Source organism: Oncorhynchus masou, chromosome 25, assembly GCF_036934945.1.
Source record: "Oncorhynchus masou masou isolate Uvic2021 chromosome 25, UVic_Omas_1.1, whole genome shotgun sequence".
Taxonomy (NCBI): Eukaryota; Metazoa; Chordata; class Actinopteri; order Salmoniformes; family Salmonidae; genus Oncorhynchus; species Oncorhynchus masou.
This window is the reverse complement of record NC_088236.1, coordinates 20553977-20581968: the sequence shown is the minus strand read 5'-3', so window position 1 is coordinate 20581968 and position 27992 is coordinate 20553977. Positions and strand designations below refer to the sequence as shown.

General features: G+C 40.1%; 2 protein-coding genes across 5 annotated transcripts in view; one reads left to right on the top strand and one right to left on the bottom strand.

The window, feature by feature from the left end:
- The window catches only part of LOC135513887 (serine/threonine-protein phosphatase 2B catalytic subunit gamma isoform-like), a 45783-nt gene extending 42722 nt beyond the window's left edge, over positions 1 to 3061 (top strand). For all 4 annotated transcript variants that reach the window (XM_064936883.1, XM_064936881.1, XM_064936882.1 and 1 more), the window contains one exon: positions 196 to 3061. In XM_064936883.1, coding sequence (XP_064792955.1) covers positions 196 to 338 — 143 coding nt within the window. In that variant the 3' untranslated portion in view covers positions 339 to 3061. The remainder of the gene's footprint in view (positions 1 to 195) is intronic.
- On the bottom strand, positions 1018 to 25182 carry LOC135513886 (zinc metalloproteinase-disintegrin-like brevilysin H2a). Its single transcript, XM_064936879.1, has 22 exons — positions 25059 to 25182; positions 22784 to 22869; positions 20522 to 20598; positions 20160 to 20238; positions 19988 to 20064; positions 18424 to 18607; positions 18058 to 18120; positions 16351 to 16422; positions 12720 to 12889; positions 11838 to 11919; positions 10534 to 10667; positions 10094 to 10271; positions 9072 to 9161; positions 7687 to 7882; positions 7377 to 7482; positions 7103 to 7259; positions 6868 to 6954; positions 6582 to 6675; positions 6235 to 6343; positions 5962 to 6052; positions 5753 to 5842; positions 1018 to 5420 (listed from the first exon to the last, which is right to left on the bottom strand). The coding sequence occupies exons 1-22, from the start codon at positions 25114 to 25116 to the stop codon at positions 5391 to 5393; spliced, it is 2310 nt and encodes a 769-aa protein (XP_064792951.1). The 5' UTR covers positions 25117 to 25182; the 3' UTR covers positions 1018 to 5390.
- Positions 25183 to 27992: the final 2810 nt, after the last annotated feature.

Here is a 27992-nt window from a genome sequence, read left to right as displayed (position 1 = left end):
AGACCTAATGCATTTATTTCAATTGACTGGTTTGCTCAAATGGACTCTAACTCAGTAAATTCAATGAAATTGTTGCATTTTTTATATTTTTGTTCAGTATAATGGCTAACTATTTTCAACTAACTAAATGTGTAAGTATTCAAAGCATTGTTTCCTTTGATTTCTAATTGTCCCTCTTTAATTTCTTCCTTCCAGCCATTCAAGGCTTCTCTCCCAAAAGGAAGATCAAGGACTTTGCAGAGGCACAGAGCCTGGACAAAGTCAACGAGAGAATGCCCCCACGCAAGGATGGCCAGCAGCCAGTCAACCCAAATGCCCCCAAGAATGGCACAGACTAGACCTGGAGAGAGACCCCCTCTCATCCCCACCAGCCCCAGGCCATGGCCCTGTCTCATACACCCAAACTATCTTTGTCTCTTTTAACTCTGTCTTCTATCTCGCTCGCTCCCTCTCACGTTCTCTCTCATCTTTCTTTCTCTGTCTCATTGAGAATTTGCCCCCAGCTGGCCTATACAGTTGGACAGGCACAGAACGTGGGTAGAGAAGACGGCACAGCATTGGGAGAATGGTTTCAGTCACCGCAGTAAAAACATATGAATAAAAAACGTATTTTATTTATTCAATTAAATTGTTAGGTATGTCATAGCTACAATTTTATGAAATCATACATTTCTAAGATGTTTAAATGTCTAAGCATACTGACATTCTTATAACAATGGTAATTGTCAGAGTGAAAACCATGAAGACCATTTTGTAAATTTGAGTTGATGAATGAGGTAGTTATTGAAGGAGACCTTATCCGTTCTTAGTCAATTCAAGTTTTTCTATTTTATGTGTTTCACAAGGGAAATGTTGAGTGTGTCTGCACTCATACATTTATATTTAAATTGTGTATTAACTGGAGAGAATTATTATTGGAACTAGATTTGAGACGCCATTGCAGAAGATTATTTTATACCTCCAGTAGAAGTCCAGTAAAAACACCAGCTATTTTTTTTTTTTGTCCAATTTCTTTGATGAAACCACTGAATGCTGTTTAGATATTCTTTGGGTCAATGTGTTCCTCCTGTATTTTAAAGTTAGGGTAAACTATTTAATCTTTAAACCTTGAGAAACTGCCCTGAGGCGGCAGGTAGCCTAGAGATTTAAGATCATTGGCCCAGTCACTGGAAGGTTGCTGGTTCAAATCCCCAAGCTGACGAGGTGAAAAATCTGTCTGTGCCCCTGAGCAAGGCACTTAAACCTAATTGCTCCTGTAAGTTGCTCGGGATAAGAGCATCTGCTAAATGACATGTGAATGTACATTTTCCAAATGATATGGAAAAAATTGTATATGGAAGAATTGATTTTAGTTTGCTACCATTATTGATGTGACGTGTCAAGGGATGGTGGTTAGTTTCTCTGGTTTTATGTGTTCTGTATAGTGTTGGTGTTGCTTGCAGGCTGTCACCAACCAACATTTTTACCAGTGTGCTGGTATAACCCTGGGGGGGGGGTTATATAATATATTTAGATAATCTTCTGCAAAACCAAAGTCTGATTGAAAGGGTTTATAGACATAAAGTATGTATTGGTACATCTCCAAGAAGACTTGGTGGTGGTGGCACTGCTATTTGGTTAGCTTTTCTGGGACATTGAACTGAGAGTGGCCAACTGTTCTGCAGAGGGATTTTCTGGATGGGTAAAGAAACATACATACCAATCTAATATCAAGGAAGAACAACCAGTGTCCTCTTCTCAAGATGGAGGGGTAATATTTCCCATGGAGCAGATGGGGGGAAAAACGCTCATATATTGTCCCACAATTAACTGAAACTCCAAGTTAATTTTAGATAAGATTTGTGTTGTAATACTACTAATCATGACACTTTGATTTCATATTGCTCTCTACACTACAGAAAGGATGTTTTGGGGGTTTCTTGACTCAATCTGTTGATTTGATGCATATGTGTTAGATGACTCCAGTGTGATGAACGGAGGGGAAAGATGGGCTCCAATCAAATGCTTTAGTTGCTAGCAATTTGAGGAATGCTGTAGCCCGAAGAGTAGTAGATTGAGTCATTCGCAGTGATGCTGTGAGGATTGTTTTAGGTGTTTCCTTTCTCTTTATCATGTATCCCACAGACTGACACAATTCTCAGTATCGGTGGTAGTGCAAAGTTGGGGGCCAACTACAGACTATACATTGATCATGCAGTAAAAAAGAGAAGTAATTCCTGATGTTTCCTCTGTGTTCATTTGATTGAGTGTGAGTATTATGGTCTTGACACCTTTTTGTCTTTCACCTCCATGGCAGGAATGAGGACTGGACACTTTTGTAACACCTGCTCCGAACCCTTTAATGATTGACTTCTTTAGGACTTGTGACTCGAACCGGTGCTTAGAGTTTTAGCCCTAGATTTTTGGGGGGGCTAAAACTGCTTCTGACACATGTAGTTATTCTATTGTCTTCAATCATTCAAGAAAAGCATTGATTTGTTATTCTCATGTGAATTTTCCCTTTTATAATATATTATACAGCTTTAAAACAAGTTGCTTTTAATGTGCCATGCCACTTCCTAAACAAACACCATCACCTGTGTGTGACTGGTGGGGGAGAATGGCCTGTTCTTGTGTTCAGTGGTCATGGAGAGATCCTGGAGCCTGTTTCAACTCAATGTGGGTCAGGTTCATTGAGTTGTCACTGCCGAGATGCTTATTTACAGCCCCTTTTTGGTAGTAAAATAAAACAATCTACTGTATTGTGGGTTCAGAAAATGGTCAAATGATGCTCTTTAAAAAAATTAAAAAAAATCCCACATTCTCAACCGCTTAAAATGTTGGTTTGGTGTGAAGTTAGCTAGGACTTAGGGGGGAGTAGAGGCCCCATAGTAGGGCTGTATCCCTGACCTCTTGTCAGTTTAAATATTTCTCAGAATGTACAGAAATATTTGTCATTCAAAAGTCTTTAGCTGTTAAAAGGATGAAAATAATATTTGTCAAGTACAGTACTTGTCATGCGAGGCCATGAAATCTTAATCTATGTAGATGAATCACTTGAAAAATAAAATGTAAATACTAAGCGTTTCTGGCTGTGTCCTGGCTGTCTTGAGTTTTTAGCTCTGAGGATTTTACGATGGTATGCCAGATGCTTTCTCACGTCAATGCTCTTGTTAAATTCTAGTCTCCCTTGATCTAAGTTATTCTACATGTTGCTACTATTTTCTCTACATGTCAGGTTGAATGGGTGGATGCATGTCATTGGGTTATTCAGTGTTTAAATGTTGAGCCCAAAATGTTGTTTATAAATATCACAATTCTACATAAGCAGGACTGTCATGTCAACAACAAAACAAATTACATTTTTTTCATGCTTAAAATGTTAATCAGATGGTACCTCTTCTACAATCAGAGAAAAAATAAAGTGGCAACAATTTCTACAGAAAATGCTGTTCCTCAAGTAATGGTATATGGTCATTTCTCAGTTGGTTATGTAAAATTTAGAATGTTCTACACTGAAAAGATATAAGGTCTCACTCACTGAATATGTGTTTACATTGCTGACTAATGTCTCAGTAATATTTAATATTGATAAAAGCTATTTACTGTTGGCTTACAGTATTCAAAGTCAGGCATATACAGTCAGCCAAGAGCAAATGTATTATAAAATAAATTGCATATTATATCACACTGTGCACTCACTCCCTCAAATGGCAATGACAAATCACAGGTATAAAATTATATGGCTAATAAATACTAAAAAGTGCAATAAGACATCTGTTCCTCAGAGAGGACTCCTCAGTCCATGGCTCATTTGTAGTTACAGTTGAAGTCAGAAGTTAACATACACTTATGTTGGAGTCATTAACTTTTCAACCACTCCATACATTTCTTGTTAACAAACTGTAGTTTTGCGAAGTCGATTAGGACATCTACTTTGTGCATGACACAAGTAATTTTTCCAACAATTGTTTACAGACATTTTCACTATCACAATTCCAGTGGATCAAAAGTTTACATACACGAAGTGCCTTTAAACAGCTTGTAAAAATTCTGGGAAATTATGTCATGGCTTTAGAAGCTTCAATTGGAGGTGTACCTGTGGAAATATCAGTGCCTCTTTGCTTGACATCATGGGACAAAAGAAATCAGCCAAGACCTCCTTGGGAGCAATTTCCAAACGTCTGAAGGTACCACGTTCATATGTACAAAAGAGTACACAAGTATAAACACCATGGGACCACGCAGCCATCATAGCGCTGAGGAAGGAGACGCGTTCTGTCTCCTAGAGATGAACGTACTTTGGTGTGAAGAGCGCAAATCAATCCCAGAACAGAAAAGGAGCTTGTGAAGATGCTGGAGGAAACGGGTACAAAAGTATCTATAGCCAGAGCAAAAAAAGTCCAATATCGGCAACTTGACAGGCCGCTCAGCAAGGAAGAAGCCACTGCTCCAAAACCGCCATAAAAAAAGACTACAGTTTGCAACTGCACATAGATATTTGTCAAACTTTTTGGAGAAATGTCCTCTGTTCTGATTAAACAAAAATTGAACTGTTTGGCCATAATGACCATTGTTATATTTGGAGGTAAAAGGGAGAGGCTTGCAAGTCAAAGAACACCATCCCAACTGTGAAGCATGGGGGTTGCATCATGTTGTGGGGGTGCTTTGCTGCATGAGGGACTGGTACACTTAAACTAGATGGCATCATGAGGTAGGAAAATTGTGGATATATTGAATCAACATTCAAGAAATCAGTCAGGAAGTTAAATCTTGGTCGCAAATGGTTCATGACCCCAAGGATACTTCCAAAGTTGTGGAAAAATGGTTTAAGGACAACAAAGTAAAAGGTATTGGAGTGGCCATCACAAAGCCCTGACCTCAATCCTATAGATAATGTGGGCAGAACTGAAAAAGCTTTTGCGAGCAAGGAGGCCTACAATCCTGACCCAGTTACACCAGCACGGTCAGGAGGAATGGGCTAAAATTCACCCAACTTATTGTGGAAGGCTACCCAAAATGTTTGACCCAAGTTAAACCATTTAAAGGCAATGCTACCAAATACTATGTAAACTTCTGACCCACTGGGAATGTGCTGAATTTTTTTTTACCTGAAATAAATCAATCACTACTATTATTCTGACTTTTCACATTCTTAAAATAAAAGTGGTGATCCTAATTGACCTAAGACAGGAAAATTTTACTAGGATTAAATGTCAGGAATTGTAAAAAAAAAAAAAGGAGTTTAAATGTATTTGGGTAAGGTGTATGTAAACTTCAACTATCTGTAAAACTATCCTAAAGACGTGAGGTCTCAATGCATTAACTGCACTCAGCTCTGGCAGCCCTGCATTTGAGATCTTGGTAAGGTCTGTGTGATCCTCCTGTTTCCTCTCCTCTCGATGGCGACATCAGACCCGTGGGGGTGGGGGCCTCAAAGCCTGGAAGATAAAAAATTTAACTTAAGCCAGAAATTGTCCGAACATTTAATTAACCATCTCTTTAACTGTTGTTGTCTATATATTAGCCATTTCTGTTTATTTCTAATACATTTGTCATTATGGGGTATTGTGTATAGATTGCTGAGTAAATGTTTGTATTCAATCCATTTTAGAATAAGTTTAACAAATGTTGAAAAAGTCAAGTTGTCTGAATACTTTCCAAAGGGACTATATATTGAAATCTAATGGATTTTTTTTTTTTTTTAAGCCCATTGCATTTGTTTAGGATGTATCCAACATAATAACTAGATACTGATATTTTCAACCATCACCTGTCGTACGGCCCTGAAGTCATGGGCTGGGGCTCGTGATTGGTTAGCAGCAGGAGGGGGTGGGGGCAGAACACCCTTTGGTCGCTTGGGCTGGAAATTGTAAAGAGATGCATTAGCTAATAGGCACAAGTCCAGTTCATGAACACAATAATGATGTCAACCAAACCCTACATTGAGATGATACTCTATAAATCAAAAGGTACTGTTACCTGTTGTGGCATAGTGTTGTTTTGGCTGGGGATTGGCAGTTTGTTATTGTGGTCGTTGTACCCTTCATAGGTTTTCTGCTGGGTATGGTAGCTGGTGGTTGAGCAGACAGTGACATTTTGTATTAATTTAACCTGTATTTATTCTGGAAGTCCCATTAAGTTCAGAAGACCTCAATTGCCAGGTCTCCCTTGTAAGAGAGTATATTTAAATTCATCAGAAGGGTCATCTTGTTGCAGTGAAGTCTTTATATACGGTCCACCTAGTGTACTCACCTAGGGAGAGTGGGGGACTTTTGTCTCTTCTTAAGGAACACAGCCACTACCCCAGCAATAGCAGCCAGGAGCAGCAGAGTGACTGTCACTACAATGGCAATCAGTCCTTCTACAATCACACAGAGGGAGACCGTTATGGCAAGGTCTGTGAGCTGAATACATGAACGCACAGACCAAATCTTTTGGCAACACTTTACATGAAGATGTTCAAACACCTGTGTAGTAAAACACTAACACTCTAGTAACATTGTATTGACGAGGGAAGTATTATCCCTTTTAACCACTGAAACCATGTTTTTTTTCAAATATATTTTCTGGATGTCCTTAGCAAGGTCTAAAGGGCCTACCTCTGGAGAGACCTGTGAAGCGTTCATCCTTTGTATCACAGCCGGGAAGTAACCATCCTGGCTCACACTGGCACTCCATTTTGTGATTGCACACCTGTAGTGGCACAACACAGAAACACACACATTTTTATAATGGATTTTCTACAATTCTATTTTATTGTTTGTGGTGTGACCTGGAAAGATCTGCCCGAAATGGAGGACATTTGTCAATGGCCTATGTTCCAAGGAAGTCATCCTCAAGCTCACAAATACCAGAGACAGGGGCCGCTTGAAGCACTGTACTCACAGCATGTCCTTTACATAGTGCTGAGCAGTTGGTGACTCTAGGTCCGTAGGCCGTCTCAAAATCCACACATTCATTCTGGCTGCACACCTTGGAATAGAAGATGGGGAAATGGAAACAAGGGTTAACAGAAAATAACTCACCACATTAAATCTGACGTCTCATTTTATTTCCCCAAAACACAGCTAGAGGTACAGAAGCCTCGTTGGGAAAAGCCACAAAAAAAAAATCACTACACCTTTCCATCATTACACTTGGTCCCAGTGTCCACCTGTCCAAAATCACTGGTGTGATCATCGTAGAATGAGGCTTTGCAGTCTGAAAATTTCACCATGCGACCATAGTTGGGGTTGTCATTACCGTTCTTGCAGAAGAGTTTCCCACACTGCACATCTCTACAGAGGAGAACGGGGAAATCATATCAGTGATACACTGCTTCAGTAACGAACACTATAATTTGAGTAGGAAAAACGGTCTACTAAAATAGCATGGTATTGCTTGTCGGGACTCACTGTCTCTGGCAGGGGATGTACTGGTCCTTTGAAGGCCGTTTACAGTAGGCGTAGTACAGTCCTCTGGTGTTCTGCTCATAGCAGTACGTTCTGGCGGTTTCAGCAGCTAAGGAGGGGATAACGCCCAATGTTACACAATGTGTTAGAGTATTAGTGAAGCTACCATGTGTGTCCTCTGTTCACACTAATACACTACACATGGAAAATGACAGGCTGTGTGAGAATAGGAACCAGAAGAGCTACCTACATCACCTAAACAGATGAAAGGTGCATCAGTGTTGTTGAGACGGAAGGAAATGCTTTCACTTACATGGTCCATACATTTTCACACACTGGGCGTGGTGCTGTGGACACCGGCCGTTGTTGCAGTACCCACGTCCTCCATCGCAGGGAATCCCGTTGACAGTGAAAACGTCCTCGGGACAGTCGGCTGATTTCCCTGTGCAGTATTCTGGCAAGTCACAGTCATCATGCTTCATTCTGCACTCTCTGGACGAGGACAATATCTGTGGAGAGAGTGGTTGTTGCCATGTTTCGTATCACTAGCGTGATCGTCTTCCCGCAGCCGACTGCCATGAGCATGGCAAGATAGTCTATAAGCTTGGTGAAAGATGTGTCATGCTGCGACTGCACTCTGAATCTACTCCGTTTGCTAAAATAGAAGTTCAAAACTAGCCTGTCTGATGCGCACACCCACTTGGGACACAGCAAGCTGCTTTTGCCAGACAAGTTCTTAACAATACGTATCCAAGACTATGGCATTTTTTATTATTGTGATGCTATGACAAATATTCTCCTTACAGTAATTCCTTTACTTTAAGTTTCATAAAATGAGTGAAAGTCAAATGTCTTTACTTTTTTTTTTTTTTTTACATTTGAGTCAAACTGTCTGACATAGTTATGCGTGTCTGCTGCATGTCCACGAGGGCTTTTGTATCAAAGGGACACAGAAGGAAGTAGAGTGGACAGAGGGAAGATTTCAATTGCAAACTCCTTGTCGCTTTCTCAAACCCCATTGGAGGAGAAGGTCAGAGGGGAGGGACTTCTGGCTTATTCATCCAATGGGTTTAAGAAGATGAGGAGAATGCAATTGAGATCTTCCCAGAGCAGAGGCATGGTTGAACTGTGGTCTGCTCTCACCCAGTGGTGGAAAAAGTACTCAATTGTCCTATGTGTGTAAAAGTAAAGATACCTTAACAGAAAATGACCCAGTAAAATTCTTCTTGAGCAAAAGACTAAACGTATTTAGTTTTAACTATACTTAAGTATCAAAAGTATATGTAATTGCTAAAGTATACTTAAGTATCAAACAACAAGTAGAAATCATTTAAAATTCCTTATATTATGCAGTCCAGATAGCCAGGGGCATGTGCTGAAACTTAAACATAATTTACAAACGAAGCATGTGTTTAGTGAATCCATCAGATCAGAGGAAGTATGGATGACCAGGGATGTTCTCTTGATAAGTGGATTTATACAATTTCTGTCCTGGTAAGCATACAAAGTGCAACGAGTACTTTTAGGTGTCAGGGAAAATGTATTGAGTAAAAAAATACATTATTTTCTTTAGGAATATAGTGAAGTAAAAGTTGTAAAAAAAAAAATAGAAAATTAAAGTACAGATAGCCCAAAAAAAACTACTTAAGGACTACTTTGAAGTATTTTTACTAAAATACTTTACACTATTGCTCTCACCTTACAGTTGTCACAGCACGCTCCTGCAGCACACTCTGAGCCCTTAGTCAGTGTGCAGCTGGTGGCATTACAGCATGGGTTTGTACACTCCTATAACAGAAAACAGTACATGTCATTAAGCCATTTTGATAATGATTTAAAGAGACCCGTATGTAAATACTGTATCTCAAAATAGTCAAGCCTCTGTATGTGTATACTTCCACTACATATTGTGGTTTTACACTACATATTTACCCCTTAGTGTATTACACCACACTAAGTAAAACAAACATTGTACTGTCGTAGGCTATCAAGAGAAACTGGAATTACAGGCCTCTGAAGCAAACAAGACTTGGCAAGAGAAGTGGTTCAGCAAGACAGGGACATAAGATAGTGTCTTATAAGCCTGACTAACAGGTCTCGACAGATTGACTTGACTAAACCACTCTACTTAACTCCAACTTCAACTTAAACTGTGGATAAATATAATCAAAGTTTCTTATGCCTGCTTATCATATAGGTATGGCGATCATACTGTGCATGGACATGTACAATGCACAAACATGTGAAGCATGTTGAATTTTATCAATTTGAATCACATCATTACTACCATGTCAGTACACTCATTTGAAAAGAAATGTCCCAAACACAGGTTCTCTGAGGTGGGCGGTGGAGGAGATACCTCAGTTATCTGGAAAGGTCTGTGCATGTCATATACATTCCTTATGTTACCCCTAGCCAAGGAAAGCAGGCAAGAGCAGACAAAGCGTACATTTTATTCCCAGAAGTGTTTGTCTTTATCTGGTCGAAAAATAAATATACTCTAATCTTTGACCGCATCTGATCAAATGTAAAAGTTAACATTTTAGTAAAAGATAGCTTTGAATAATTATATATTGTAATCACACTTGACATCCTTGTATTAACTTCATGAGAACCAGATTACTTTTGTATGATTTGAGTGGTGCATTGCTGATCTAGGATAATGGGAGAAAATATACAAAAAAGGTTGTGTAAGGAATGTAAATGAAAGGTTCATTCACCTCCAGGGAGCCACAATCACACTGCTCTCCTGTCTCCAGGAAGCCATTGCCACACACTGGGGTTGATTCCACATTCCGGTAGTCTGGCTTGTCCAGCAGACACTCAGGGTTACGATTATTCAGAAACTGGTCATAGCTTACACTACTGCAGCTACTGAATGACTTTGGGATATCCCAGCTGAAATAAACACTTTAGTTACCCAAATAGGCTGTTTTCATTTAATAAAACACCACTGTGCTATTGCTACACAGTCTCATGAGCTATGTTCTATGTAAATGTTTTTGCAAAATGGCTGCTGTGTGTTATGGGCAGAGAACAAGGCCTGTAAGTGTTCTTTCATAGAGGTTTCCTCTTCCTTGTACAACATAATCATTCAGATGGTTTATCATTGACACCATTCCAATCTAGTCACAAGATCATATCTCAAAACAGTGCTTACCTGAGGGCCCCAGCCATTATACAACTATTCCCAGAACAAGTACAGGCACTGGAGTCATCGTGGTTCATGCCCAGGTTGTGGCCCATCTCGTGGGCCAATGTGGCCCCTACTGCAATGGCCCTGGGGTTGTGATCCTGTAGTAAAACACATAGTTAACATTCAGTAAACCTGAATGTGTTGGACCATATTTCTCTTGTAAAATAGATGTTATATCAGTGAAACTGACATGGATGCATTGGTTAGTGATTACATTGCTATAGAGTATGAGTTACTGTTTCACTATTAAAGTGCACTACAATTGATCTTCCTTTTTTAGATTATCTACATGTTGGTTCATTGGCTAATTTACCATTTGAAGTTATTACTTCCTCCATTCACACAATTTGTTTTTTGCATTTCACATATGTATTTCTAAAATGAGTAATCTTGCAATTCAACACACAATCTCTTTGGAAACGTCACTTCTTGGAACTTGGTAAAATCTCTGTTGTCCGCTTATTGCAATACCACATGAAGCAACATTTAGTTGAAATACCTCAAGCAAATACAGTACTATTACCACATTCAAATAATGGCAGCTCATCGTGTAGGCAAATGTAGGGATACGGTCCAAACACTCAAGACACACCCTATACCCTCAAATTAAATGGACACTTCTGAGGACGGCTGATGAGTATACACTTGCAGGACAAGGGAGAAAGGAATTATTTTTAAATGGACCACCCTTGGCCGGAAATTCATCACTTGTGTTGTGTTTTCAGCCACCAGTAGCTTGTGGGTGCTTTATATGCAGTACAGTCAATTATGATTGCACTTATATTAAATATATCATTATTAATATACACACAGTATGATAGCCAGCAAATTAATTAGCTAACTAATGTTAGCCTGCCTAGCTGGAACTTCAAAAGGAAAATTGTTTTATTTCTAAAAGACACGTGCCATCATGTGTATCAGTAGCACAATATCTAACTTATTTGCATTTGTTTACTTCTACGTTGATTTCTCCATTGAAGTTTAAGTTTATGGACTTTTCTTGGTGGATGTACAATCGTCGCAAATTGAATTATGGGGAGTTTCAGGCCCCGGAGTGAGTATAATTGTACACTTGTAAACTTGACTAAAAACAAGGCCTGAGGGGCTTACGAGAGGCTTACGTTGCAAACATCCCTTGCTTGGCTAATCATTTGGACCGTCCAAGATGGCGACGGGGATTCCCCTAAGGGCATAAGGCGAGGATAAGTGGACAGGGGTGTGTCTTATGAGTTTGAACCACAGCCTAGATCTAATGAAATGTACTTTACCTGCACAATCCCAACTGAATGATCTGAACATAGAGTCCCAATGAAGGCCAGACCCACCGTCGAGCCCTCAAAGTCAATGCCACTGAAACACAGGGAACAAGAAACATATGAACCACACACACACACACCTCACGTACCCATACATGTCACATACTCATGTTATGAATTCTTAAAATGTGGGTCTATCAATAATAACAACGTTCCAAACCAAGATGGCCTCCTTATCAGGTGACCCATCAGCTGACTGTCACCTGACCCTATTTAGCTGTCTGACAAGCACAACAATGGAGAATGATAGAGGCCTCTAGTGTCCAAAAGCCTTCCACCGTTTTAATGTAGTCAACTGGAGGACTTCCAGTATGCGCTCGTGTTAACTGCCTCTGATGTGTTATATTTAAGCAATAAGGCACGAGGGGGTGTGGTATATGGCCAATATACCACGGCTAAGGAGTGCCTGGATACAGCCATTAGCCGTGGTATATCGGCCTTATACTACAAACCCGAGGTGTGTTATAGCTATTATAAACTCGTTCCCAATGTAATTAGAGCAGTAAAAATACAGGTTGTGTCATACCCGTGGTATACGGTCTGATAAACCACAGCTGTCAGCCAATCAGCATTCAGGGCTCAATCCACCCAGTTTAAAATCCTGTTTATCTTGTACTCAAAATCAAACCTTGAGACACTCACAGATGTGAGTAATCAGAGTCAGAGATAGAGGTGAGACACTTTAGATGAACAATTCCAGTTCTTTTAGTTAGCGGATTAAGTGTGTTGTATCTGATGAAGTGTGCATTGTAGCCCACTTGAAGGTGTGTCCAGGCCTACCTGATGAAGTGTGCGTTGGGGCCTTCCTAATAACTTGTGTATGTCGTGACCTACCTGATGAGGTGTGCGTTGTCATGACGCTTGGTGTTGACCAGGTCGCTGTTCCTCCACTTGGTAAAGGCATCCAGGGTGGCACCAGCAGGGGCGGTCACTGATATCTTATCATTGTCTGTCCACACCTCCAGACCAACCAAGGCAATGAAGGTGTTGAGGGGCTTGTATACCTGCCGGCAGATTAATTGCATGGTGAGGTGAGACTCCCCATTAAAACAAGCAGGAGTATTTTACACAGACAGATTAGGAATAGTCCTGGACTAAAACAAAATATAGATAAGTAAACCCAACGGAGAACCTTTTTGTCCTTTGTCTAGGCTTAATCTGTGTCCTGGAAACCGGCCTTAACAGTTCATTGGATAACAATTAACTCCTACAGTCCCACCATGATGCCTTCTAACCCTATAAAAACGCTGTGTTTGAGCTACAGACATCTGGGTTATACAATTGGATTAGCCTATTTCTGCAATCAGTGAGTCTGTGCGATTAACAGGGGCTGAGCTAGAGCCGTGTTTGTGAGATAAGGTGGTGTGGCTCAGCACTTTTTACTATTTTTTTTTTTAGCTTGACCTACAAAATTTTAAAGTATATCTAGGAAAAATCAGACTCACATGAACACGTATTGCTCTATGACACTCACAAGCCACAAAGGTGTTGCTCTATATAGAAAAATCATACTGTAATATACACAGTTGCGGTCACTGACTAGTTGGATATTCATTTCCCACTGAGCAAACAATTTATTTTCAATGACTTACTACATTTTTTGCTTTGGCTGACTATTTTTGACATGTCAAAAACTTGAATGCAATTGTTTGTCAAATTGTTTCGTGTTCTACTTGGTTGTCCTGAAAAGAAAATGGTAAAACACTTAATTGTGCACCACCGAGAGCATCCGGAATGGTTGCATCACCGCCTGGTAAGGCAACTGCTCGGCATCTGACCTTAATGCGCTACAGTGTTAATGCGTACGGCCCAGTACATCACTGGCCCTAAAAATTGCCAAAGACTCCAGCCACCTTAAGTCAGACTGTTCTCTCTGCTACCGCACGGCAAGCGGTACCGGAGCTCCAGGTGTAGGACCAAAAGGCTCCTTAACAGCTTCTACACCCAATCCATAAGACTGCTGAACAGTCGCTGTTTATTATCTACAGTTGATGTCGGAAGTTTAGACTCAGGTTCACAATTCCTGACATTTAATCATTGTAAAAATTGTCTTAGGTCAGTTAGGATCACCACTTTATTTTAAGAATGATTAGAGAGAATGATTTAGTTCAGCGTGTATTTCTTTCACCACATTCCCAGTGGGTCAGAAGTTTATATGCTACCAAATACTAATTTGTGTATCGCCTTTAAATTTTTTAACTTGGGTCAAACATTTTGGGTAGCCTTCCACAAGCTTCCCACAATAAGTTGGGTGAATTTTGGCCCGTTCCTCCTGACAGAGCTGGTGTAACCGAGTCAGGTTTGTAGGCCTCCTTGCTCGCACATGCTTTTCAGTTCTGCCCACTAATTCAGGTCAGAGCTTTGTGATGGCCACTCCAATACCTTGACTTTCACAACTTTGGAAGGTATGCTTGGGGTCATTGTCCATTTGGAAGACCCATTTGCAACTAAGCTTTAACTTCCTGACTGATGTCTTGAGATGTTGCTTCAATATACCCACATACATTTTCCTTTCTCATGAGACCATCTATTTTGTGAAGTGCACCAGTCCCTCCTGCAGCAAAGCACCCCCACAAAATGATGCTGCCACCCCTGTGCTTCACATTTGGGATGGTGTTCTTTGGCTTGCAAGCCTCCTTTTTCCTCCAAAAATAATGGTCATTATGGCCAAACAGTTCTATTTTTGCTTCATCAGACCAGAGGACATTTCTCCAAAAAGTATGATCTTTGTCCCCATGTGCAGTTGCAAACCGTAGTCTGGATTTTTTTAATGGCGGTTTTGGAGCAGTGGCTTCTTCCTTGCTGAGCGGCCTTTCAGGTTATGTCGATATAGGACTTGTTTTCCTGTGTATATAGAACCGCTTGTACCGGTTTCCTCCAGCATCTTCACAAGGTCCTTTGCTGTTCTGGGATTGATTTGCACTTTTCGCACCAAAGTACATTCATCTCTAGGAGACAGAATGCTTCTCCTCAGCGGTATGATGGCTGCGTGGTCCCATGGTGTTTATACTTGCATACTATTGTTTATACAGATGAATGTGGTACCTTAAGGCATTTGGAAATTGCTCCCAAGGATGAATCAGTTGTGAAGGCCTACAACTTATTTTTCTGAGGTCTTGGCTGATTTCCCTATGATGTCAAGCAAAGAGGCATTGATTTTGAAGGTAGGCCTTGAAATACATCCACAGGTACACCTCCAATTGACTCAAATTATGTCAATTAGCCTATCAGAATTTTCTGGAATTTTCTGCGATGTTTAGGCAGTCAACTTCGCGTATGTTAACTTCTGATTGAGGTCCTAACCAACTTGCCAAAACTATAGTTTGTTTACAAGAAATTTGTGGAGTGGTTGAAAAATGAGTTTTATGACTCCAACATCAGTGTATGGACACTTCTGACTTCAGCTGTATGCATAGTCACTATACAAATTACCTCAACTAACCTGTACCCCCGCACACTGACTCAGTACCGGTTCATTGTTATGCAATTTTCTTGTGTTACTTTTTTTAAATCACTAGTTTATTAGGTAAATATTTTCTTAAGTCTATTTCTTGAACTGCATCGTTGGTTAAAGGCTTGTAAGTATGCATTTCACGGAATATGACAAATCAAATTGTATTTGATGTGATTTAAAAATAGGGGCTGGACATGCAGATAAATGAAGGCCAGCTAAATAAAATAGGCGTTTTTGCTGGAGTCTCATGACTGATAGGGTTAAAATATAGTGAGGTTTCAGTTGAATGACCTTCACAAGGCAGAGAAGAAAACAAGTACTGTACAAGCAGAGGCAGAAGACAAAAATGTGAGAAATGTTAACATGGAGGTGTTGGGTGACCAGACAGCAGGGACATGCGCCTGTCTAGGTGCATTCAGCGACGCAGGTCTATTTACATGCAACAGTGTTGTATTGTATTGGGTTGCACAAAAACAGTCCGTGGGAAGCCAGAAGATAAATACAATTCCGTGGGCAGAATGGGTTGGTCTAAAAATATTTAATATTATCAAACAGACTTTCCAAATGTGGATCTGTTGTAGACCCATTTTCTCTGTGCTTTACCTCATGTCAAAGCAAGTCCTGCACATGTGCCATTTGTTGAATAACATATTAAACTTGTGGGTAACTTATTTTGACATGAGGTAAACCGGAGAGAAAGTGGGTGTACAACAGATCCACGTTTGGAAAGCCTGTTTAATATGGTTTTTTAGATATTTAGTCTCAAATTTCCCCCATCATAATGACCAACCTTCCTGCACTGTTCCCCCCCCGGCACAGTAAGTTGGAATTGCATTTAACTTCTGACTTCCCATGGACTGTTTTTTGGTACTCAATACAATTGAAAGCAACTCTAGAGTATGTAAATAGACCTATGTTGCTAAAAGCACCTACTGTCGTTCATGTTGGGGATCTCATACAGGATTTACTGGCAGTTTGCTAATACTGCAAACTTTCCAGTGACTGACTCACCATGTTGACAAAGTTGACCACTTCAAATATCCTCTTACGCAGCTCTCTGAGGTTACTTTTCATGTTCTTGTACTGAAATAGCATCATGTTTTAGTACACTCACAAGAGAACAGTGGAGATCCTGTTTCACAATACATTACTCACTACTGACTAATTAGATACTGTATACTAAAACAATATAAATGCAATTTGCAACAATTTAAGATTTTACTAAGTTAATTTAAGGAAATCAGTAAATTGAAATTAATCCATTAGGCCCCAATCTATGGATTTAATATGATTGGGAATACAGATATGCATCTGCTGGTCACAGATACCTTAAAAATAGGTAGGGGCTAGGATCAGAAAACCAGTCAGTATCTGGTGTGACCACCATTTGGCTTATGCAGCGCGACACATCTCCTTCACATAGAGTTGACTGTGGCACGTGGAATGTTGTCCCACTCCTCTTCAATGGCTGTGCGAAGTTGCTGGATATTGGCGGGAACTGGAAAACATCCCAAACATGATCAATGGGTGAAATGTCTGGTGAATGTGCAGGCCATGGAAGAATCGTGTACAGATCCTTGCAACATGGGGCACAGTATTATCATGCTGAAACATGAGGTGATGGCATTGGATGAATGGAATGACAATGGGCCTCAGGATCTCCTCATAGTATTTCTGTGCATTCAAATTGCCATTGATAAAATGCAATTGTGTTCATTGTCCGTAGCTTATACCTGCCCATACCATAACCCCACCATGGGGCACTCTGTTCACAACATTGACATCAGCATACCACTCACACGATGCCATACACGCTGTCTGCCATCTGCATGGTACAGTTGAAACCTGGATTCATCTGTGAAGAGCATAATTCTCCAGTGTGCCAGTGGCCATCGAATGTGAATATTTGCCCGCTGAAGTTGGTTACAACGGCAGTCAGGTCAAGGCCCTGGTGAGAACGACGAGCACGCAGATGAGCTTCCCTGAGATGGTTTCTGACAGTTTGTGCAGAACTTCTTTCGTTGTGCAAATCCCCAGTTTCATCAGCTGTCTGGGTGGCTCATCCCAGACCATTCTGCAGTGAAGAAGCCAAATGGTTACACATGGTCTGCGGTTGAGAGGCTGGTAGGACATACTGCCACATTTTCTAAAACGACGTTGGAGGTGGCTTAAGGTAGAGAAAGAAACATTCAATTCTCTGGCAACAGCTCTGGTGGCTATTCCTGCAGTCAGCATTCCAATTGCATGCTTTCTCAACTTGAGACGTCTCTGGCATTGTGTTGTGTAACAAAACTGCACATTTTAGAGTGGCATTATATTGTCCCCCAGCACAAGGAGCACCTGTGTAATGATCATGCTGTTTAATCAGCTTCTTGACATGCCACACCTGTCAGGTGGATGGATTATCTTGGCAAAGTAGAAATGCTCATGAACAGGGATGTAAACAAATTTGTGCACCACATTTTAGAGAAATAAGGTTTTTGTGCATATTGGAACATTTCTGGGATCTTTTACTTCAGCTCATGAAACATGGGACTAACACATTACATGTTGTGTTTATTATAGATATAGGTTGGTTTGATCTAAATATAATTAGGTCAAGTAATGGCCAATTAAATAATGTTAATGAAATATTGAAGTATGAAATGTTCAAGTGTATTGTGTTGATTCTGGTAAAGGTGGGACTTGTGTTTGACATATTTGTCTGCAGGTTCTTACCTCATGGTTGTCTGCAACAAGGACGAGCTCAACATACTTTTGCTGTTGAAGTAGAGATGGACCCTAATAAAACAGGAAACCATTGTTGTAATATATATGGTTAATTTATTTTTAGGAAGGAAGTGGAGTGTGCTCATCCAACTTGAGTTGAGGTGCAATCCCAAAAATGTGATCATTATTGAAAAGAAAAAGGCGCAACCCACGCTTACCATTAAAAACTCAATGTTTCAAAGTTAAAAAGGTTGACATTTCAGCTATCAATGGCCTTCATTAGAACACAATTTCCTGTTCTGCTATTTCTGTTTTGATGTGAGATACCACAGACTATATTTAAATTGGGAAATTCCTAATATATTTATGTCTTACTGAGCCACGAGAGCGGCTCTTGCTAGTTATGGGAGGGTAGTCTTCATTCCAGCTAGTGTTGGTGACTCCACACATCACAGGCTTGGAGCTCTGGTCCTCGTATTTCAGCACTGCGTGATCGCCATCATCCCCCCCTGACAGAGGCTCAATCAGGTACCTTTGGGCGGCTGTTCTGAAATATCCCCTAAAATAAAAAAGACATGACAACTGATTTGGGGAATAAAATATGGTCAAAAGTTTTAGAACACCTACTTATTCAAGGGTTTTTCTTTTTTTACTATTTTCTACATTATAGAAATACATCAAAACCATTAAATAAAACATATGGAATCATGTAGTAACCAAAAAAAAAGTGTCAAACAAATCAAAATATATTTTAAATTTGAGATTGTTCAAAGTTGCCTCGCTTTGCCAAGATGACAGCTTTGCACACTCTTGGCATTCTCTAAACCAGCTTCATCTGGAATGCTTTTCCAACAGTCTTGAAGGAGTTCCCACATATGCTGAGCACTTGTTGGCTGCTTTTCCTTCACTCTGTGGTCCGACTCATCCCAAACCATCTCAATTTGGTTGAGGTCGGGGGATTTTGGAGACCAGGTCATCTGATGCAGCACTCCACTCTTTCTTGGTAAAATAGCCCTTACACAGCATGGAGGTGTGTTGGGTCATTTTCCTATTGAAAAACAAATGTCTCACTAAGCCCATACCATATGGGATGGCGTATCGCTGCAGAATGCTGTGGTAGCCATGCTGGTTAAGTGTGCCTTGAATTCTGAACACTTCACAGATTGTGCTTCCTCTTATTGGTGTCCTTTAGTAGTGGTTTCTTCGCAGCAATTTGGCGATGAAGACCTGATTCACACAGTCTACTCTGAACAGTTGATGAGGTGTGTCTGTTACTTGAACTCTGAAAAATGTATTTGGCCTACAATTTCTGAGGCTGGTAACTAATGAACCTATCCTCTGTAGCAGAGGTAACTCTGAGTCTTCCATTTCTGTGGTGGTTCTCATGAGAGCCAGAGCCAGTTTCATCATAGCGCTTGATGGTTTTTGCAGCTGCACTTGAAGAAACATTTAAAATTCTTGAAATGTTCCGTATTGACTGTCCTTCATGTCTTAAAGTAATGATGTCGTTTCTTTGCTTTTTTTGAGCTGTTCTTGCATTATGGATTTGGTCTTTTACCAAATAGGGCTGTCTTCTGTAATCCGCCCCCTCCCTTGTCACAAAACTGATTGGCTCAAACGCATTAAATAGTAAATCAATTCCACAAATTATATTTTAAGAACGCACATCTGTTAATGAAGCCTCATGAAGCTGTTTGAGAGAATGCCAAGAGTGTGCAAAGCTGTCAAGGCAAAGGGTGGATATTTGAAGAATGGCAAATATATTTTGATTTGTTAAAAACATTTTTGGTTACTACATGATTCCATGTGTTATTTCATAGTTATGATGTCTTCCCTATAATTCTACAACATTGTAAAAATAAAGAAAAACCCTTGAATGAGTAGGTGTTCTAAAACTTTTGACCTGTAGTGTATGCTGTAGAGATGTGGGGCTGCCTACCTGAGTCCATCGCAGGTGCTCATGCTAACCGTTGACACACTGTCATTCACAATGGTGCCGTGGTAGTAGCAGTGGTCCTGGAGAAGATAATTAAAAGGTTAATGGGCCTTCTAATCAAGACACTTCTACACAGCCTCCTGCTACCTATCAAGGGTTTGTTATAATCACTTACCACATCCCGAGGTGTAGAGGTGACTGGTGTACCATCCTCAGTGTAGTAAGTCTCACTATAGTCGTTGGTAAGTAATTCGCTGAGGGAACCAAAATAAAGTTATTACATTATTTCATCAGGCACCTACATGTTCAAAGGAATTCATGCTGTGGTAAAACAAAATTGTGTCATTCCATTAATGACGCTTGACAATGATGCAGTGTGTGATTATAAAGGAGAACTGAAAATTACTAGTAAGACAGTTATCTACATACTGACCAATCTTGTTAACGGGAATGAAGAAGCATGTGATCATTCTGCTGATGTGTGAGAGGTTAATATTTGAGAAAAAGATTGAAGGAGGCTTCTGCTAGAGTACATACCCATTCTTCTCAAGATGCATCTCAATGTCTTTCCCACCCACTCTCATTGCATACTTCAGAGTTTCCAGTCTGGATGACTGATGGAGAGAATTAGGTCACACTTTATATGGATAGTTTGTTGATAGTATAGTAAACTATCTGTTGATAAGCAACTGCTTGCTACGTTTAGAGATAGGGTTAGTGTCACGTTCACGGTCTTCAAACTCCCTGTCATAGATGAGCCAAGGCGCAGCATGCATGTAATTCCACATCTTTTAATAAAGCAAAACTTTCACACAAAAAAAACAACAGGTAACCAGAAACCGACCGTGATGCAATCATGGTGCGCACAAACACACACAGAGAAAATAAATAATTACCCACAAACACAGATGGGGAAAAGGCTACCTAAGTATGATTCCCAATCAGAGACAACGATAGACAGCTGCCTCTGATTGGGAACCATACCCGGCAAAAAACAAAGAAATAGAAAACATAGAATGCCCACCCAAATCACACACTGACCTAACCAAATTGATCAATAAAAAGGCTCTCTAAGATCAAGGCGTCACAGTTAGGGTAAGGGTTAAGTTTAAGGTGAGGGTTAGTAGATAGTTAGTTCAAATGTTACTGATAGACTGTAGATACTTTGTAGAGCATCTACAGATGGACTATCCAAACAAAGTGTTCCAGAGAATTAGGATTAGTTGGTACCCTAGATGCAGTACAATATCTCCTCACTACATTAACATGGTTGGTCTTCCACCACTTTATTACAAGCATTAAACACAGTTGTTAAAACTTCTTTGGGATAGGGGGCAGCATTTTCACTTTTGGATGAATAGCGTGCCCAGAGTAAACTGCCTCCTACTCAGTCCCAGATGCTAATATATGAATATTATTATTAGTATTGGATAGAAAGCACTCTGAAGTTTCAAAAACTGTTTGAATTATGTCTGCGAGTATAACAGAACTCATATAGCAGGCAAACACCTGAGATAAAATCCAAACAGGAAGTGGGAAATCTGAGGTTTGTAGTTTTTGAACTCAGCCCCTATCGAATTCACAGTGGGATATGGGTAATTTTGCACTTCCCAAGGCTTCCACTAGATGTCAACCGTCTTTAGAATGTTGGTTCAGGCTTCTACTATGAAGTGGGAGCGAATGAGAGCTGTTTGACTAAGGGGACTGGCAGCAGCCTCGTTTTCAGTCACGCGCGTTCACATGAGGCATCTCTCGTTCCATTGCTTTTCTACAGAAAATGGAATTCTCCGGGTTGGAATATTATTGAACACTTATGATAAAAACATCCTAAAGATTGATTCTATACTTAGTTTGACAAGTTTCTTCGACCTGTAATATAACTTTTTGAACTTTTCATCTGATTAGACCTGAATGCACGTTTGGATTTGTTTACCAAACGCCCTAAGAAAAGAAGCTATTTGGACATAAATGATGGACATTATCGAACAAAACAAACATTTATTATGGAACTGCAATTCCTGGGAGTGCATTCTGATGAAGATCATCAAAGGTAAGTGAATATTTATAATGCTATTTCTGACTAATGTTGACTGCGCAACATGGCGGATATTCCTTTTGGCTGGTTTGGGCTCTGAGCGCCGTACTCAGATTATGCTTTTTTGAAATCTGACACAGTGGTTGCATTAAGGAGAAGTGTATCTAAAGTTTCATGCATAACACTTGAATTTTCATCAACATTTATAGAGTATTTCTGTGAATTCATGTGGCTCTCTGCAAAATCACAGCATGTTTTTGAACTACTGAACATATAACACACCAATGTAAAATTAGATTTTTGGATATAAATATGCACTTTATCGAACAAAACATACTGTATTGTGTAACATGAAGTCCTATGAGTGTCATCTGAAGAAGATCATCAAAGATTAGTGATTCATTTTATCTCTATTTGAGCTTTTTGTGACTCCTCTCTTTGGCTGGAAAAATGGTTGGGTTTTTCAGTGGCTTGGTGGTGACCTAACATAATCGTTTGAGGAGCTTTCGCTGTAAATATTTTTTTTAAATCAGACACTGTGGCTGGATTAAGGATAATTTTATCTTTAAATGGTGCCTAATACTTGTATGTTTGAGAAATTTGATTTATGAGATTTCTGTTGATTTGTTTTTGGTGCCCTGCAATTTCATTGGCTGTTGTCGAGGACTGGGGTGGAACAGGTTAACAAATAATATTTTGGTATTGGTGTGTATTTCACATCAAAACAGCTCCTGTGCAGGAAGGAAGAACAGGAGAAGACTTACTTGTGTTTCTCTTTTCTGCAGAGAATGTAGCCTGATGGGTCGGACCACCTCATAGTCGCTCACTCCTTCAAGAGGACCATGACTCACTGTGGGTCGATAGAGAGAGAGATGGAGTGGTAGAGAGATGAGAGAAAATTCAAGAATGGACCCACTTTGTCTATCCCCACACTGATCCTACCTATTCTAAACATAATAACCTGGAGAGGATGATGTTAACCTGCTTGTCTCCAGGCATTGACTGGTCCAATGGTAAGGAACAGTCAGGTGGCAGTATAGCAGTGTTTTGCCCTTGAACTGCAAGCAGCACAATCCCGGCTTTCCTTATATAAGTTACTCTATTGAAATTCCTGGTCTCCTGAACATTGCATTTTGATCGTCTGGTTGTTCATCAACTTCCAGCCACTTCATCCCCTCAGTCCCTTGTGCAGCCAACCCTGTAATTATGGGTATGGGTTATTCCATTTTGTGTGTCTACCAAACCATGACAAATTAATGTGTGGTGCGTAGACTAACAACATAGTTGGACCTTTGGTTGAGCTACGGCAACTATCTTGTAATGAAAGCTTCTGCTGACTTGGCCCTATCTTTTAATAAGCGAGGGCTTTGTGCGGAACTTTAATGCATTTCATTATTGTTTACACATTGTTTCTTCAAACTACAGTATGAATACAGCGAATACACAATGAACACAGGCTGTTTGACCCTTGCATATGATAATAGACTGCGATAGACTTGCGTTCTGTCCAGGGGGTGTACTTCTACATCAGTCTGCCTCACTCTACAGAAACAGGACATACTGTAGGCTCCTGCTCCTATGAGCATTCCAGCAATAATTCTACTCGGTGTTATGTTTTGTTCCTGTATGACACAAATGGATCCAGATGCTTCGTTATTTTGGTGCCCTTTATTGTTCTCTGTCAGGCCTGTTTTGATTTGTACTTGACCATGGCAATTGAATTGCAGTACATATCCACTGCTTTGTGATTGGGCCACAGAGGAACATTGGGAATTATGTAATTATATTGGTCATTTTGTTTTCCCGTCACTTCCACCTTTGCGCAATAGCTGTGGGATGAGGTTATTATTTTGGTAAGCGTATGGGTATTTTCAAGTGAATTTGCATGATTTGCTGGCTTTTTAATTGTATGTTTTACAACGAACTGTTCACATTAAAACAAACAATACTGAGCAAATGAGGCAGTCTCATTCCATGGCTCTACTTATTGGAAGAGCTACGGTTTTGAAATAGTGGCCATGCCCAAGACAATCATGGGGAATTTACCAGATAATGCAATTATCTCTGTGTTTTCATTCTAACCATTCCTCGGATTTATTCATTGTGGAAACTGTTTACCGTTTAAGAACCAAACGGAAGCAAACATAGTTTCTATTGGACAAATTCAGGAAGGTCCCTCCTCGTTTGATTCGGGTTGCTTCCATTTAAGAAATGTTTTTCAACAAAATCTGCATAACAAATGCACCCTACGTGTGTCAATACTTACTAACACTACTACAATGATGTTTCCCAATAGTTGTTGTGAAAATGAGTCTAAGTTAAGGTTTCATCACTAAGCGTATTTACAGGGGCTTACAGGTACTCACCTCACCTGATCAGGTAAGGAGAAAGAGAGAGAGTTATCTGTCCATATTCATTGACCGTAATTACTACTGTAACTATTATACTATGTAGAACTATGTAGAACTGATAGCACTGTCTAGTGCTCTGTCGGTGCCACAGGTCTTCATCACGACTTTCTGTATTTCCAGAAGCCATGAAAGAAACAAATGGATGAAAAGTAGTTTTGACTGAAATATACACTGATTAAAGTGGATTTAACGAGTGACATCAATAAGGGATCATAGCTTTCAGCTGGATTCACCTGATCAGTCTATGTCATCCTAATGCTTTATACACGCATTGTACTTTGGCTGCTATTTCGGATTCTGTTACTTAACAAATCCATGGGGAAATCTGAAAGCTCACATAGACTTCCAATTTAATCAAAACATTATTTCACTCCCTCAGAAATACATATACAAGTTTGGTAGGTAGAGATATTCTTTGCCCCCCTTCACTAAATATTTTTGCTTCAGTATTAAACAACTCAAATTATATTTATTCCTCACTTTAGAAATCCTTGTTTTACTTTCTCCCATGAAAATATATATACAGTCACTGTAGTAGTCTGAATAAAGTGCACTGAGAAGAAGGCTGACTGGGGTTTAGTTAACCTGGCATTGTATTGTGTGGAGATGGGTGTATCCAATGACTTACCTGAGAGATTGAGTGAAGCAGTTAGGGTAAAGATCCACAATATATGTCTATGTGCCATTGTCGACGTGCAGACAGCTGCTGAAACAGAAGAGAGTGACTGGGGGCTTTATAGGTTACATGGCTGCATGCTCATGTCATGTTATCTACCGTCCACAGGCCACACCTTATTAGTATCACAGCCACTTCCTGATTGTAATAGCTAGTGTACACACAACTTGCTACACTGTGTGTGTCCCAAATGGCACCCTGTTCCCTATAAAGTGTCAAATGTAGTACTCTACAGAGGGAATAGAGTGACATGTGGGATGCACACAGTGACTTGTATAAACACACTCCAGGTTAATTGAAAGAATGCAGGGGAAAATACCAGGTACCAATGGTGTTGAAGGTGTTTACACAACATTCTTTTTGCATAACTTTGCCTTTTTTCCTGTAACCTCCCATCCTGCCAACATACACACACATGCAAGCGCACACACACACACACACACACACACACACACACACACACACACACACACACACACACACACACACACACACACACACACACACACACACACACACACACACACACACACACACACACACACACACACACACAATGGTAACAGTTAGAAAATATATATTTGTCAATTCACTTTAATTAGTTTAAACCTGTTTCTGTAGAAGCTATGTTCCCACGGTTCCCTTTATCATTACAATACAGCGATTAGTAACAGTAAGTTAATACATTTTTATTTGTAGCTTTTTATTTAGAAGACTTAGTTCTCCTTTAGCTTGCCTGAAACCCATGAGTCAGCTTGAAACAGCTTGTGGTCTTGTATGATGATGATGATGATCACTGTAATGTTCCTATTTAGGAGTTTCATAAAGCAGTTCACTTCTGTTTTCTACGTTGTCACACTCTGTCACAGTCTGTTCATACAGTGCCTTGCGAAAGTATTCGGCCCCCTTGAACTTTGCGACCTTTTGCCACATTTCAGGCTTCAAACATAATGATATAAAACTGTATTTTTTTGTGAACAATCAACAACAAGTGGGACACAATCATGAAGTGGATTGACATTTATTGGATATTTCAAACTTTTTTAACTAATCAAAAACTGAAAAATTGGGCGTGCAAAATTATTCAGCCCCTTTACTTTCAGTGCAGCAGGCTCTCTCCAGAAGTTCATTGAGGATCTCTGAATGATCCAATGTTGACCTAAATGACTAATGATGATAAATACAATCCATCTGTGTGTAATCAAGTCTCCGTATAAATGCACCTGCACTGTGATAGTCTCAGAGGTCCGTTAAAAGCGCAGAGAGCATCATGAAGAACAAGGAACACACCAGGCAGGTCCGAGATACTGTTGTGAAGAAGTTTAAAGCCGGATTTGGATACAAAAAGATTTCCCAAGCTTTAAACATCCCAAGGAGCACTGTGCAAGCGATAATATTGAAATGGAAGGAGTATCAGACCACTGCAAATCTACCAAGACCTGGCCGTCCCTCTAAACTTTCAGCTCATACAAGGAGAAGACTGATCAGAGATGCAGCCAAGAGGCCCATGATCACTCTGGATGAACTGCAGAGATCTACAGCTGAGGTGAGAGACTCTGTCCATAGGACAACAATCAGTTGTATATTGCACAAATCTGGCCTTTATGGAAGAGTGGCAAGAAGAAAGCCATTTCTTAAAGATATCCATAAAAGTGTTGTTTAAAGTTTGCCACAAGCCACCTGGGAGACACACCAAACATGTGGAAGAAGGTGCTCTGGTCAGATGAAACCAAAATTGAACTTTTTGGCAACAATGCAAAACATTATGTTTGGCGTAAAAGCAACACAGCTCACACCCTGACCACACATCCCCACTGTCAAACATGGTGATGGCAGCATCATGGTTTGGGCCTGCTTTTCTTCAGCAGGGACAGGGAAGATGGTTAAAATTGATGGGAAGATGGATGGAGCCAAATACAGGACCATTCTGGAAGAAAACCTGATGGAGTCTGCAAAAGACCTGAGACTGGGACGGAGATTTGTCTTCCAACAAGACAATGATCCAAAACATAAAGCAAAATCTACAATGGAATAGTTCAAAAATAAACATATCCAGGTGTTAGAATGGCCAAGTCGAGCTGTTTTGCAAGGAGGAATGGGAAAAAAGTTCAGTCTCTCGATGTGCAAAACTGATAGAGACATACCCCAAGCGACTTACAGCTGTAATCGCAGCAAAAGGTGGCGCTACAAAGTATTAACTTAAGGGGGGGGCTGAATAATTTTGCACGCCCAATTTTTCAGTTTTTGATTTGTTTAAAAAAGTTTGAAATATCCAATAAATGTCGTTCCACTTCATGATTGTGTCCCACTTGTTGTTGATTTTTTTTATTAAATGTATTTTATTTCACCGGTAGGCTAGTTGAGAACAAGTTCTCATTTGCAACTGCGACCTGGCCAAGATAAAGCATAGCAATTCGACACATACAACAACACAGAGTTACAGATGGAATAAACAAAACATAGTCAATAATACAGTAGAACAAAAGAAAACAAGAAGTCTATAGACGGTGAGTGCAAAGGCCACTCCAGAACACTGGGGAGAAACATATGCTGTGTCCCTGGGGATCTACTAATAGCAAAAATACATAAGTCATACTTTCTTCTCAGATGAGACCATCTCTCTACTTTAATGATATAAACTACCCCATTGGTACACTAGATGTAGGCTTACTACCTATTTTAAAGTGTGTGGTTTTTCAATGATCTGGTGGCACTGTGATACATGGTTGACAATGAAAGAATGAGGTGCCCTGAGGCCGGTTTGTTGGGAAGCTGGGAAGGACCCATCTCAAGAATGTCATGGTTGAGAATAGGGTCACTCTGTGTTATGTCACTGTTCACTGCAGTGACAAAGATGTTGGTTGCTCAATCAGTAAGAAATGCACT